A 15,101-nucleotide genomic window follows, 5' to 3' on the forward strand; every position below is an offset into this window, starting at 1 on the left:
AAATAAAAATCACCCAGCTCTACTTCATTATGTTTTGTCATATCTTAAATATCAGCCATTCCTTCCCTAATGTCATCCTGGCCCATCTCCATTTCCTCTACTCTGTTTCCCAATGCCCCTATTTCCTCCCTTAACCCCTTACCAGCCTTTTTGCAGGATGATTCACCAGCGGTTCTAGGTAATTGAATGTCTGTCTTTGTAGGAAATTCTCTCAAATGTTCTCAAGTCCCAATCAATTAATTTCACCATACAAAGGTTTAACATACTGCACCCGCCCTGTAGAGGTTGTCTTTGTATTCATCACAAGTCCTTTGCTCGTTTTTGCTGATTCACTGCTGGATTTTGTAGTACTATGACTTCCAGAGATTCAACCATCCCTCCTGGGATTTCTTCCACCTCCTGAAGACTTGGGTCCCCTCCAATACTCTCCCCCTCTGGACCCTCCGTTCCACCAGCATAAACTGAGGTGTCTGTCCCTTCTCCTGGGAGATCCCTTTCCAGGTTTGTACAGCTCTGCTTTGGGCTCAGAGGTATTTGGCCATTGCCATGTGCTACAACACCCCTTTCAAAGCCTGTCACTCCTCGACCCTGTTCTGGGGGTATTGCATCTGAACCCCCCCCCCCCCCCCCATATCAGAGAGCTGAACTTCCTTCCCTCCTGGACTGGGGTTCTTTTAATTGCGCCCCCAGGATCCACACTCTGTGCCAAGAGGTAGGCTCTAAGCCCGTTAGCCTGGCTCTTTCCACCACCAGGCAGCGGTGCAGCCGTACGGTGCCTGCTGAACACCACAGCCTATCATCCTGGAGCCCAGCAACACACTCAGTCAGCGTGTCTGTTCCATATAATAAGTGCCAGTGTCTAGAAAGTCTTAATGGTGCATTATGAAAACATGTGGCTAGGTGTAACTAAAAGGCAGGCTTGATCCACCTGCTGGCTTGTATTCAAGTTTTGATAAATTTGTAGGTGTTGTACCAAGGCACCCCTGAAGAAACCTCAAAGCACTCTAGTTGAGAAAGGCTGATCCAGTTTGCTACCTTCTGAAGGACTTCTCTCCTTTCCAGTTATATGCATACATCCACAGGAACATGGTCACCTGAGAAAACCATGCTTTGCATTCACATTGATCACCTGCCCAGTCACCACCTGGATACCTCCTTTCCAGGGATTGGCGCGAGTCACGATACCTATTCAATTGATTGTTTCTCCCAGTCTTATGCTCTTGAAACTTCTGTCCGAAGAATGTGTAAGTAATTACTCTCAGCTCAGAAAACTGAACAGACCCACACAGTTACTGCTCAGTTCACTACTCTGGAGCTGAAAACAAGTTACCTTGCAGTTTCTACGTGAAGCCTTCTCTGCGTACCGTGGTCCTAACTCTGTAATTTTCAGTTTCTCCTAAGTTGCATCACAAATTGCAGTGCATTAAGGGCAGGTTTGACTGAGGGAGCTCATCCCCTCCTTAAAGGCACTGGGACTCCTAACGAAAGCACAATGGCAGGTGAAGGCATCCAGTGCATCCAATTCAACCAAGTGTACAAAAAAGTGGCAACCACCCCAACCTATAACTAGCCTGTGCAGTAAGATGCACAGGAAAGGGCAACGAACATCACAAACGAAGATTTCCCAGCGCACTTACCAGCTAGCCTGCAAAACAACCAAATTGATCCTAATTGCGCTAAAAACAGGATTTTGTTTGCAAACATTTGCAGATGTCTAAGCTACAGTGCCCACATCAAGACTCCTCTATGAACTGTGGTCCTAACTCTATTTTCAGAGTCTTCAAAGTTTGAACGCTGGATGCCACTACTGGATGTCCTGTGTCCCTGTACCTTTTTTTTTTTTTTTTTGAGTGAGCTCCCTCTAGGCCAGGTATGTCCAAAGTCTGGTCCGCAGGCCAATCCACCGGCCGCCTGGTTATTTGGACATATATAATATATGTTTTGTGGCCCCTGACGATCTCCCAGCGCCGAAGCCACAAAAGATGTATATGCCTTGGACGGGACAGAGGAGGTGAGACGAGCGCCATACACACGCAGAACAATTTCCTGTTTACGTGCGGCCTTTGTAAGAAGTCCTGTCTCCGTCGCTGCCATTGGCGACAATTCTGTCCATCAAAGGAGGCGGGACTTTCTATTAAAGAGGCTGCCATGTAAACGGGAGATTCTTCTGTAGGTGATCTTTGGCGCTGGTGGGTGCTGCATTCCTGGCAATGGTGGGTGCTGCATTCCTGGCAGTGGTGGGTCTGCAGATGGGCACTCACCCTTATTTTGCTTCACAGTTCCTTAAATTTTTTTCCCTGAAACTTTCCTCCTTAAAGTGAAGGTGCGTATTATACACCAATAAATATGGTATCTCCAAATACGCCCAAACTCATCTCTTTACTGTCACAGAGCCACAAAGGCAAGAGAATTCTTGTTGGGCAGTGTATTAGTGCTCAAACTAACACACTTAGACCGAATTTTAAAGAATGTCAATGTTCAAAGAATGTCAGGCAAAATGGTTGACCCTCACGCATGTTCACTTCATCAAATCTGGCCATCTTTGAAAAAAGGTTGGACACCCCTGCTCTAGGCAAACCTGCCCTTGGATATGGATAGACATTACAAGAAACCTTTATATCTTGCAACAAATTATCCAATCATCTTCTAGCAGGAGTTTCCTCCCACTTATCAGATTTAAAGCGGGAGTCCGCCGGGACTCCGCGTTTTTTATTTTTTTTAAAAGCCAGCAGCTACAAATACTGCAGCTGCTGACTTTTAAAATAGTGACACTTACCTGTCCAGCGCGCCCGCGATGTCGGCACCCGAAGCCGATCTCTAGATCGTCTTGTCGGGTGCTGCCGCCGCCATCTTGGGTATGGGAATCAGGAAATGGAGCCTTTCGGCTTCATTTCCCGGTTCCCTACTGCGCATGCGCGAATCGCGCTGCGCAATAAGGATGGTCCCCGCTGCCTCTGGGATCTGTGTGTTTCTCAGCAGGCAGCGGGGCACTTGCGGAAAGGGGCGTAATCTACGCCCCTTTCCGCAGAGAGCTATCCCGGAAGTGGGTGCAGAATACCTGTACTGTACAGGTATCTGCACCCCCCTCCCCCCTGAAAGGTGCCAATTGTGGCGCCGGAGGGGGGGAGGGTTCCGATGAGCGGAGGTCCACTTTAGGGTGGACCTCCGCTTTAAGAAGGCACAGGTATTCATATGGTTAGTTTCCAGAGTCCAACAGTAGGTAAACATTTGCAAGTTTGTTCAAATCATTTCAACATGTGCAATATCAAACATGAAACGTAGGAGTATTTTTTTTTTTTTTTTTTTTTTTTTTTTTTTTTTTTTTTATATAGTGCCTTTGTAGATGCAGCAGATGAGAGCTCTGTATAAAGAACTAGGGCAGACTAAGATGGGGAGTTCATACTGACATCTCTCCTTTACCTTTGTAAAGAACCAGAAGCAAAACCCCCCTGATAGAGGCTCCTCCTGCTCATCTCTTGTGAGAAGAGCATTTCCTCTTGTGAGAAGAGCATTGCCAGGTGGAGCGGAGGAAGTGACAACTGCTAATATAACTGAAAACATGAGAGGTTTACTACACCACTTAGTAATTATCTTTAAAAGCTGTACAGTTTATCATTTGAGAGCAGCCCTTTAAGTAGTATGAAAAGCTAAAATTAAACCTCCCACCTATTACATGCATGCTGCATATTGCTTGTATGAAGTCATAAATGCATTTCCTTTTAACCCCTTTTCTAAGCAGTCTCAGCACAGTGGGGACTGTTTTGCACAGAGCTGTGACATTGCCCACCAATCCACTCTACCCTATTGTCAGTGTTTCCTCCCACCAAGCACACACCTTGTTTACATAGGGCAGCCAAAGCTGTGAGATTTTTGAGGCTCCAAGGATTATTAAAAAAAAATATGAATTACCGTATATACTCGAGTATAGGCCGACCCGAATATAAGCCGAGGCCCCCAATTTACCCCCAAAAAAACTGGCAAACTTATTGACTCGTGTATAAGCCGAGGGTGAGACATGCCTGTCCATCCCTGTGTGTGTGTCCGTCCATCCCTGTGTGTCCGTCCATCCCTGTGTGTCCGTCCATCCCTGTGTGTCCGTCCATCCCTGTGTGTCCGTCCATCCCTGTGTGTCCGTCCATCCCTGTGTGTCCGTCCATCCCTGTGTGTCCGTCCGTCCATCCCTGTGTGTCCGTCCGTCCATCCCTGTGTGTCCGTCCATCCATCCCTGTGTGTGTGTGTGTGTCCATCCATCCCTGTGTGTGTGTGTCCATCCGTCCATCCATCCCTGTGTGTGTGTCTCCATCCATCCATCCCTGTGTGTGTGTGTCTCCATCCATCCATCCATCCATCCCTGTGTGTGTGTGTCTCCATCCATCCATCCATCCATCCCTGTGTGTGTGTGTGTGTATCCACCCATCCGTGTGTGTGTGTGTGTGTGTGTGTGTGTCCAGCCTACCTGTGTCCCGAGCCTTTGTCCCGAGCCTCCGTCCCGTGCCTTGCCTCCTTGCCTCCGTCCCGTGTCGTGCCTTGCCTTGCCTCCGTCCCGTCCCGTCCCGTGCCTTGCCTTGCCTCCGTCCCGTGCCCTCTTCGTCGGCACCTCGGCGGCCATTGTAAAATTCAAAAGCCGCGCCTCCGCCTTCGCCTGTGATAGGCGGAACACTGAATTTCCCAGCAGCCTGTGTTCCGCCTATCACGGACATCGTATCATCCTCGTCCGTAGTACGAGGATGATACGATGTCCGTGATAGGCGGAACACAGGCTGCTGGGAAATTAAGTGGTCCGCCTATCACAGGCGAAGGCGGAGCCGGAGGCGCGGCTTTTGAATTATAGAATGGCCGCTGTCTGTCTGCTCGACACGCTGATCGAGCGGGCAGACAGCGATGACTCGAGTATAAGCCGAGGGGGGCACTTTCAGCCTCAAAAAAGAGGCTGAAAATCTCGGCTTATACTCGAGTATATACGGTAATGAATGCAGCGATTTAAACTTTGGTAGGCTGTTATTTCATAAGGCCAGGTTTACATTACTACTGTCGGGAACATGTGCAGTATTGCACGCTGTCCCGATGTGCAGAAGCCTGCCACTTTTTACCAGACAGGCAGTGTTGTTGCTTTGTGATGCTGCGGAACCTGTAGGTGATAACCCAGCCTTATAGCAGGAATACACGGTTAGAAAATTGGCCGATCGTTTGACTGCTGACCAACAAAACGGTGTTTGTTGGTTAATGTTGGCATTGGCAATGATTTCAACCAATCTAAAAAAAAGTTTTAAAAAAGCAATTGATTTCATACGTAGTGTTGCCATCTCGCGTACAAGTGGGGGTCTTCTACTAGTTACACTCATGCGTGATATAATGTTCAAGAATTTTTTTACGGATGACCTTCACACCAATGAATAAAATTTCATTCATTTGCCACCGATACGACAAAATTTTTCAATTTTTTTCAATCTGTCTTTTTCGTTCACAATATAGATATCTGGTATTACTTGCTAGGCATCAACGATTGGCTGATCTTTCGTAGAACGGAAACTTTTGCCAGATTTTCCTTATCATGTATTCCTGCCACTGTGCTTGACAGCGCAATTGTTTCCTCTATGTTGTCTTTCTCAGTGGCCAGATTGTAACATTGTAGCAAGTTGCAAGGTAAGCTGCAGCAGGCAGATCGGTTATGAACATAATCTTAGAGCAAGCACCGTATATCATTTCCCCCACACGTGGGAAAAGTACAGCTGGTTGTATTTCCCGTTGGTAATGTTTTAAACTTATATTTGTGTGTTTGTTAAAAAAACAAAAACAAAAAAAAAAAAAAACGTTTTTATTAGTATAGAAAATAAAGGGTCATTACACCTTAATCGTTCATTGACAAGGCACATATTTATTTACACAGATGAGCTTATATTTGTAATCATTTGTGGCATATTAAATTTTTATTTAATTGCAGGTGCAGCAGTTGTTGTCTGCGTGCTTGGAGAAAATTGACGTGTCTAGTGCAGAAGGCTATGATTTGTTCATTATGCAGCTGAAAGATGGCTTCAAAAATACCTCACATGAGACCGCAGCAAATCATAAGGTTGCCAAGGTAAGAAAACCCTTAGTTTGGTTTTCCCTTTCTTTGTTAAAAATTAATGGACTGTTTTTTTCGATCCTTCTTTTTTTTCTTTATTTTTTGCAAAATTCTGTAAACCATTTTCTAACCACTTGCTCACCCATGTGTAGGCTTTGTGCATTAGGGAAAAAGCCTGCACCTTATGGAAGGTGTTGAACTAATCTTGGCTCTGAATTACAGGCACATTGGTGGTACTGTTACACTGCTGCTCTTTGCAATGCTGATAAGTTGTATGTCTGAACAAAAAAGCTTATGTTGTGCATCTCTGCAATTTTATATACATGTGCCCAAGGTTTTTGTCTGTGTGCTGCATATACTGAAAAACACTTATTGATCTTGACAAAAATCCTGCAGGCTCCTAATTTGCTGTATGAAGGTTATCAAGTTTTAGTCTACACAGAAATCTCAAGCTGTGTTTAAAGTGGTTGTAAACCCTTACAAACCACTTTGACCTACAGGTAAGCCTAGATTAAGGCTTACCTGTGTAGGGCCAAGAAATATCTCCTAAACCTGTACGGTTTAGGAGATACTTACCTGAAGACAGCCACCACTGTCTACGGCACATGCGCCATAGACAGTGGCGCACTGGGTAAGCCGCAGATTGCGGCGATATGCCGCGAGTGTCGGCTCCCGTGCGCATGCGCGGGAGTGACGTCATCGCTGCTCTGGCGAATCACAGCGCCGGAACAGCGAGACCCATCAAGAAGATGGACGCTCGAAACTACAGGGGACAGCGGTGACTTCGCTGGCTCCTGTGTCAGGTAAGTGACACATAATGGACTACTATGCGATGCATAGTAGTCCATTATGCTTTACCTTTGCAGGGAATCAAAGAGGAAGTAAACCCATTAGGGTTTACTTCCTCTTTAAGTCCTGCCAGCTTTCTTCCCTGCTGTACTGATAAACCCTGTCTCCTCAACTCTGTACCTTAAGGTGAAAGTATTTAGTCCAAAAGGGAAGAAGTTGAGCAGGACTGATGAGAGAGATTTCAGTGTAGCAGAGCTTTTTTTTTTTTTTTTTGGCACACTACAGAAGGGAGGGGGGGGGGGGGGGGGCGATGCACAGGATTTGCCATGCTTCTGAATAAGGGTCAGATGAACTTTGCTAGCTCGGGTTTAACTTTTTTCCTCTTTGGGGGTGTTAGGTTATCCATTTAGGTTTCCCCCACTTTGACTACTTGCCTTTCTATGGGCATTTGTGTTGGACCATATGCTACACTGAATTTCTAGCCCTTTTGAAGCTATACACAGCAAGGGGTCCCCTTCTGGATCAGTCTTTGACATAGTCCTTGAGCCAGTCACATTACCTGGGGAGAAGGTGGCAGCTTAAGATGAAGCCTCTGCCTTTTGAGAAACTGGATCAAGCTGACACACCTGTATTCTATACTGAGCGGACTTGCTTTAGCACTGAAGCAGCTGGCGTCTGCTCAATCCCGTGGTGAATTCTGCCATTTCTTGTCTTAATGAGACCCCAATGAACCCAAAAAGGAAACCCAAGTGTTCAAAGACTTAATAGACGATAGGTTAAAGCTTGGAGGGCCCTGCCACTGCTGCCCGTGGTTGCTTCTGTGACAGCCTTCTAGACCTTAACTGTAAAGAATAAGCATGTAGTCCTAGTTCTAACCTTACAAATGCTTCTGACCAGTGTCAGTTTGACTTTTTTTTTTTTTTTTTTTTGTTTCTGTGGTTTGGCAGGAATGGCTTGGCAGATGCACTTAGTCATATCTCCAGGATTCATGGGATTCTTTGGCTTAAATGCTGGTCAGCTGAGCTCCAATCCTAGAGACTCCTTCAGTGGTTACCTTTTTGAAGGCTAAGACTTGTTTGATCCCTCCTTAGATAACTACACCAAGGAGATCATAGAGGATAGTACACTCTCCCTTCTAACAGAAGGGTTTCTACTAGTGAGGTTAGCAAATTTCATACCTCCCAGTCCCCCAATACCAAGTCTAAGTCGGGAACATACTGACATTAGAGCATGTGGCCCTCAAATGGCTAGGGGTGGGACGCCCTCGCTTTTAATAGTAGAGCAGATGTTGGATGTGATGACTTCTGGTCTCCTGAAAACATCGGATGCCTAGGTCTAATATTTCTAGGGGATAATTACTGCCATTTCATACACTGCTTCCTCTCTACTTCATGAATGCAATAAGCATTACCAATTTGTCACCCTAGCCCTTTTTGGTCTGCCCATGGCTTATTGGGTTTTCTTTAAAGTGCTTGCTCCAGTTTTGGCTTTGCTCTGTGGTAGAGATTTATGACCTGGCCCTTTCTGCCATCTGCATCTCGGTAGTATGGAAGAGAGCAAAATTGGCAGGCAGATGCCCTGTCAGTGACTGTATCCAGTGGACTGTGCTGTCCGTCAAGAGTTTCAAACCCTTTGCTACTGCTGGGAGAATTTTGATGTGCACCTGCTGGCCTATTTAACAAACTTTGCTGGTTTGTCGCTAGGTCTTGGCACCCTTTGGCCTATGGCAGGGGTTGACAAATTTGCTTTGAATTTAGGAGCCAGTTAAAAAAGTTAGGAGCCATTTTTTTATTTTTTTTTTGAGTGGTATGGATTGTCAGCCACTCATTTTCACCCCCTATCTTTAACTCGCAATAGGGCACCCAGTCAATAACTCCAATGAAACTGTTACATCAGGGTTATTGGCTGACCACAAAGAGTAAGGCTGGCAACAGGTGGCACTGGCAGGCACGTGGAACTGCCAGATGGCATTGGCAGGTGGCCCTGGTTGGAACTGGCAGGTGCCGCTGATTAGCAGGCGGCACTGGTTTGGAACTGGCAGGCGGCACTGGTTTGGAACTGGCAGGCGGCACTGGTTTGGAACTGGCAGGCGGCACTGGTTTGGAACTGGCAGGCGGCACTGGTTTGGAACTGGCAGGCGGCACTGGTTTGGAACTGGCAGGCGGCACTGGTTTGGAACTGGCAGGCGGCACTGGTTTGGCGATGGCACTAGTCACTGGCAGATAGCACTGATTGGTGGTGGCACTGGCAGGCGGCCCTGGTTTGGAACTGGCAGGTGGCCCTGATTGGCAATGGCACGGGCAGGTGGCACTGATTGGCGCCAGATGGCATTGGCAGGTGGCACTGGCAGGTGGCACTGATTGACAGGTGGCACTGGTTTGGAAGTGACAGGTGGCACTGGCAAATGGCGGTGGCACTGGTTGGTGTTGGCAGGTGGCACTGGGTTGCACTGGTTGGCGGTGGCACTGATTGACGGTAACACTCGGCACTGGTTGGCACTGGCAGGTGGCACTGGTTGGTGGCGGCAGGTGGCACTGGCAGGTTTCACACAGAGCACTCTGTTACTGAAATGTAGCAGAGGAGCTGTCAGAATTGAGCTTAATGTCGGAATGGGCGGGGCCCGGCTGGTGTGTGAAACTGACAAGTAACAGAGGCGGATATGTCAGATTTGAGCTTGATATCGGGGTGGGCCGGGCAAGGCCGGTGAGCGGGACTCAGCAGCTATCAAACACCAGCCAACTATTGGGCTGCTTAAGAAAAGGGGCGGGGCCACATACACGTAGCGGCCCGCTCAGATCCCATTGGCTGGTGTTTGATAGCGGCCGGGTCCCGCCCACCCTGATATCAAGCTGAAATCTGACAGATCCTCTCTCCGTTGCTTGTCCGTTTCACCTACTTAGCGCGGCGCCGCTGAGTGTGGAGGAGGGAGGAGGACGGCAGTCAGTGTTAATGCACTGCATGTCCTGGGGCATCAATAGTGAGTGGGCTGGTGGCAGTTTAGGCGCCAGGTTGCGATTTCTGGTCGCATTGGCGACCTGGCGCCTGGGCTTTGTCGAGCCCTGGCCTATGGCCTAACTTCTCTTAAAGTCTACTATTGCTCCTGGTGGGCTTACTTTTCTCGGTGTGAGTTGAGTAACTTTCATCCAAGAGTGTACTACGTGGTAAGTATTACATTTTCTTCCAATCTGGTCTGGATTAGCACTTTGAGTACCACCAGGGATTTTTGACCTCTCTAGTTAAGGCCTTTGTTCAGTGCATGGCTCACATTGTGTTCCCCTGTGCCCCCTTGGGATAACTCTTTGCTATGCATACGCCACTTGTTGAATTTATAAAGGAATAATCCCTTATCTGATCATACATGTAAGGTTGCATTTCTTTTTCCTATCATCTTAGCAGAAAGTATGAGTTAGTAGCCTTATCCTGTAAGTCTGGGTTTCTCAACCCGTGGTAAGTGCACCACGAGAAAGGGGATACGCAAAGTTCTCTGTCGCCAGAGCCCCGCCTCCCGGCCACACGGCCCCCAGCGGCTTGCTGTAGCCTGTTGCGCGGGACTGTTACCAACGAGGAGGCAGTCCGCCCCATGTGCAGGGGTGGGGGGTGTCACGTCGGTGGCACCTGCCATGGGTCCAGTCGATGGAATGGCCCCTATCTTGGTGCCTGGAAGATGTTTCCCCGGCCAGGGCTCACTGACCGGGGGGCCCCTTGTCCTGCCGGCTCCTCCCCCTCTCCAGCGCACCTCGGATGGTCCTGCCTGCTGCAGCTCCCTGAAAGGTGAGTCCTGCCTGCTCAGGAACTACACATGTCAGCGTTTCCCCCCCTATTAGTGCCGCCTCCTAACGGTGCAGTAAAAACCAGGGGCAATATCAGCGCTATGATGATGAACTAGTAGCATACAAACAGCTAGCATAAATATAATTGTTGCAATATAAATTACTTCATGGGTCTTATCGGGATCCTATCAGTGCACATCACTTTCTAGAGACAGGGGTACTTCAGATTTTTTTTTTTTTTTTGACTCTTTGGGTTACTTTGCCATAAAAGGTTACGCAACACTGCTGTAAGTAACTTAGGGTTTTCGAAAAGGACTAGGTTGACTTCCTCTCAAATGTGGGCTATTCTTTCCACCTTAACTAGGACATTGTCCTTGCAGTGCTGCTGCGAAAAATTCCAGGAAATCTCTCCACTTGATATTGTGTGCACTGTGAAAGTTCCTTTAGGCAAATGCTTCTCAACTCCAGTCCTCAAGTACCCCCAACAGGTCATGTTTTCAGGCTTCCCATTATTTTGCACAAGTGATTTGATCAGTTTCACTGCCTTAGGCTGCATTCACACCTCAGTGTAGCATTTTTAAGGGCTTTAACTGGCGTTTTGTCGCGCGTATTCGCGCCGTTTTTTAACTTCAGCAGGGTTTTTTTCAGCCAATAGGAAAAATATTAATCTCTTTTTTTTTTTTTTTTCATCTGCTTCCTTTTCTGCTTCTGCTTTTCATCTGTCATTTTCTTATGCAAATTATATTTTCTCCTGAGCAGATACAGTGACAAAACGCCCATAGAAACGCTCGTTGTCGCTTGAATCGAGCGTTTCCATTCGTTTTTATCGGAATAAAAACGCCCAAATCAGCCCGATTCGCGCGACAAAAAAGGTCCGGAACTTGTTTGAGCTTCAGGCGTAGGGCTTCAGGCGACTTGGAGTGGAGATGTGAACCATCTCCATTGAGAATAATGGATTTTTTCCCCTCCAGCGTTTTGTAGCTTCAGGCTTCAAGCGACAAAACGCTCAGGTGTGAATGGGGTCTTAGTAATTACCACAGCCGTTTCATCTGAGGGAAAACATGATCTATATGTATTACTACTATAAGTATTTGAGGACTGGAGTTGAGAAACCTTGCTTTAGGCAATTGGGATTCCCTCCTTGTGCTCCCTGCAGGTATCCCTAGTGGTCTCCCTGCCTCCTGCTTCACAATTTCTCGGTGAGTTAGACAATGTATTGTTCAGGCCTAAAGAATATGGTTTCTTCCTTCCCCGTTAACGTACAGTCTACCAGATCTGTTAATGTAGGTATATGCAATTGGTGGACCTCCAGCTGTTGCAGAACTAAAAGTCCCATGAGGCATAGCAAGAGTCTGACAACCACAAGCATGACACCCAGAGACAGGATGGGACTGCAACAGCTGGAGGTCCACTAATTGCATATCCCTGTGTTAGTGCTTCATAGGCCCTTTGGCACCTGTTTTTCAGGTTTGCAACGCTGCCACCATGGTCTTCTGTTCACATGTTTATTTTACTGGATGGATTTTGAGACAACCTCTGACAGTATTGGTTTAAGGTCAACTTGAGCCTTTTAAACCTTATTGACCACTTTTTTTTTTTTTTTTTTTTGCGTTCTTGTTGGCGATATTTGCAATGTTTTCCACCCCTCACTTGGACTTTAGACATCCCAGTCATAATTAAAGAACCTGAATCCTGTACTGTTATGACTGGGAAAATAGTATTTTTGACTTTTTGACCAGTAAAACCTGTCTAGCAGTTCTGTATGCAGGTCCCTATCCTCAGTTTCTGTGCTCTCCCTATTGCGTGTCTCAAAACTAAGACTGACTAGTAGTGGGAGGGAGTTATAGGGGGTTTCCATGCAGTTCTCTTTTGCCAGTGTCTAGTCACCTGAAGATATCTGCATATAACTCAGTTGTAGGAATTAAAGAGCCTGTGTCTTGTATTGCAGTGGTCATCTACCCTGTCCTTAGGGGCCACTAACGGGCCAGGTTTGCAAGATAACTGAAATACATCACATCAGGTGATGTCAATCGCTGCTCAGTGATTGCAGTATTCTAGTCTGCATCTCCCCAAAGTAATACGCAAAACCTTGCTTGTTCGTGGGCCCCCGAGGACAGGGTTGATGACCACTGTTGTATTTTACTCTAGGAAATGGATTTTACCGGTAAATCGAAATTCCTTTTTTATTCATGCTATTGCAGTGTTAACGTATGCTTGCTTGTTGGGAATTGGTTTCAAAGTTATTTTCTAGTAAATTTTTTATTCTGCTGCCTATCTTGTTCTGTCCCATATGGTTAGATCGTTGTCCCAATACTGGTACAATTATCTGATGTATTTTTATTTTCACTTGCCAAATCACACTTGGTTCGGCACATAATAATGTCAATAAAGCAGAAATTCAGGTATAATTTTTATTGCACAGTTGCGTTGGTCCTGCTTGGTTCATTGTAAATGTAAACTTGCATATTCCATAATCTCTGGGATTGCTGTAAAAGTGGGTAATCGCTGTTGTAGTTGTACTGTACTACAGTGATCATCACTGTGGGCTTCCAGGTCCTGTGCAGAGCAGCTGCCTTTCTGTATGGTGTGCACAGGTGGTTGCTTACTCAAAACCAATGCAATCTCTGATTGTCTGTCTGTTTAAGGTGGAGGTTGTGAAATCACGATCTCCAGCCCGCCCGTCCAACACCTTATATTCATTGAAAAAAAATTGCATGGTGTTCTGTAAATAGCAGTTGTGCTAAGCGAGCCCCTGTGTTAACTATGAAGAAGGGCAACTGCTTGTACCTGAAGACTGGCTATCACTTTAGCTGAGCTGATTACTGCAGTGAATAAAGTTGAAAAAACCTGTGCTATAGAGATAGTTATAGATGAAATTAAATAACAATATTAATATGTGATTTGGGCTGCTGATGTAGTGCAAGGTAAAAAACCTCAAGTAAATGAAATGTGAATGTTATACTCAGAGCTGCTCCAATGAACAATAAACCGTGTATGATAAAGTGCCTACATAAATATAATTAATGTCATAGTATTAACGCTATAACTTGCTCAGTGCAATTTTAGTGCAAATCAAATAAAGTGCAAACATATGATGTCCATCTATATAGTCATATGGTGTGTTGAACTTGTGCAACTTATACAGTTGGTGTAGATCTTGGTGACGCTCCGTGCTCCTCTCTTGGGTCCCCACTCACCAACAATCTTTGAATGTGCCTGATGTTAAAGTGGGATTCCGCTCTTTTTTTATTTTTTTCTTACCTGTCTCACTGGTGGGTGAGTGCTAGCTTCGATTGGCATCCACGTCCGGCGTTTATTTGACCCCCGGCGCGACGAATCTTTTCTTCAGGATGACTTATAAAAACCTACTCTGGCATTTTCCATTTTAACTGTGGGCGTCTGAAGCCCACAGGCATTTACTTCCTGGTATATGATGACGTCTGGCTCCCAGCATGCTCCGCTCCATCTTGCACATGCTCAGTGAGAGCAGTGACAAGGAAAGAAAAACTCCAGGAAGTTCCCGCCCCGTTGTCAAGGCAACGAAAACCACACAGCACAGAGAACAAAGAATGAATGAAAACTAACCCACAGAAGCAATCACTTGTTTGCTTGCTACCTCGTGTGTAATGGCAGATACAGCTGCCTGCCCACTTTAAAAATGGCAAATTCGTACACGCCCTCGTCACGTGACCGGCGTCCGAACGAAATCTCGCGAGATTTCGCAATTTCAATGTCCCCCATGGATTCTTGGGAAATTTCCCAGGGACCATTGCGAGGACGATAGCCACCCCTACTCCCACGGGAGGAGAACCCGGAAGTCAGCTGAAACATCAGAAATAAAAGGTAAGTAAATAATATTTTTTTTTTTCAGGGTTCGTTTAGGTAAGTATGCTAACTATTGATTTTAATAACATGAACTTTCATTTTTAGGTACCAAACCACTTTAAGATTGAAATTTCGCCTCCTGTCAATGATTAGGACTTCTGGGTATATTTTGTGTATTGGTGAAAATATAACCTTTCTTCCATAGATATTAAAGACATCAGGTATATCCTATATCCAGATATTGCTATCACATTCCCAACTTTTCCATTGATCAAATATCCATATCAGATGTGTGGCAACGAAGAGAAAAGGATATATAGTGTAATACTGCTAAATTTAATCATAAAAAGCCAAAATGATTACTTACATCAAATTGTTGAAAACATGCAAATGGTGCCTCGGCGTGCAAACAACCGTCACTAGGCCTCCATTTTATATATATAATATATATATGTGCGCCTGGGTGGCTGTTTCTTCAGAGCGCATGCTTCAGTGATGTCACTGGCTGCATGTACAGTAAATATCTCCTAAACCATGCAAGTTTAGGAAATATTTACACTACCCATAGGTCACAGCATCCCCAGCTTCTGAAGATTCCCAGTGCGAAGGGTGAAACGCATCAGGAGGAGGAGACTTGGTGACTGTTTGCACGC

General features: G+C 46.0%; 1 protein-coding gene across 7 annotated transcripts in view; it reads left to right on the forward strand.

The window, feature by feature from the left end:
* The window catches only part of BIRC6 (baculoviral IAP repeat containing 6), a 597,017-nt gene that overhangs the window by 62,707 nt on the left and 519,209 nt on the right, over positions 1-15,101 (forward strand). For all 7 annotated transcript variants that reach the window (XM_077486418.1, XM_077486420.1, XM_077486423.1 and 4 more), the window contains exon 3: positions 5,942-6,079. In XM_077486418.1, coding sequence (XP_077342544.1) covers positions 5,942-6,079 — 138 coding nt within the window. The remainder of the gene's footprint in view (positions 1-5,941; positions 6,080-15,101) is intronic.

The sequence above is a fragment of the Lithobates pipiens genome, unplaced genomic scaffold, assembly GCF_037356315.1.
Source record: "Lithobates pipiens isolate NorthernLeopardFrog02 unplaced genomic scaffold, aLitPip1_a1.2 Scaffold_18, whole genome shotgun sequence".
NCBI lineage: Eukaryota > Metazoa > Chordata > Amphibia > Anura > Ranidae > Lithobates > Lithobates pipiens.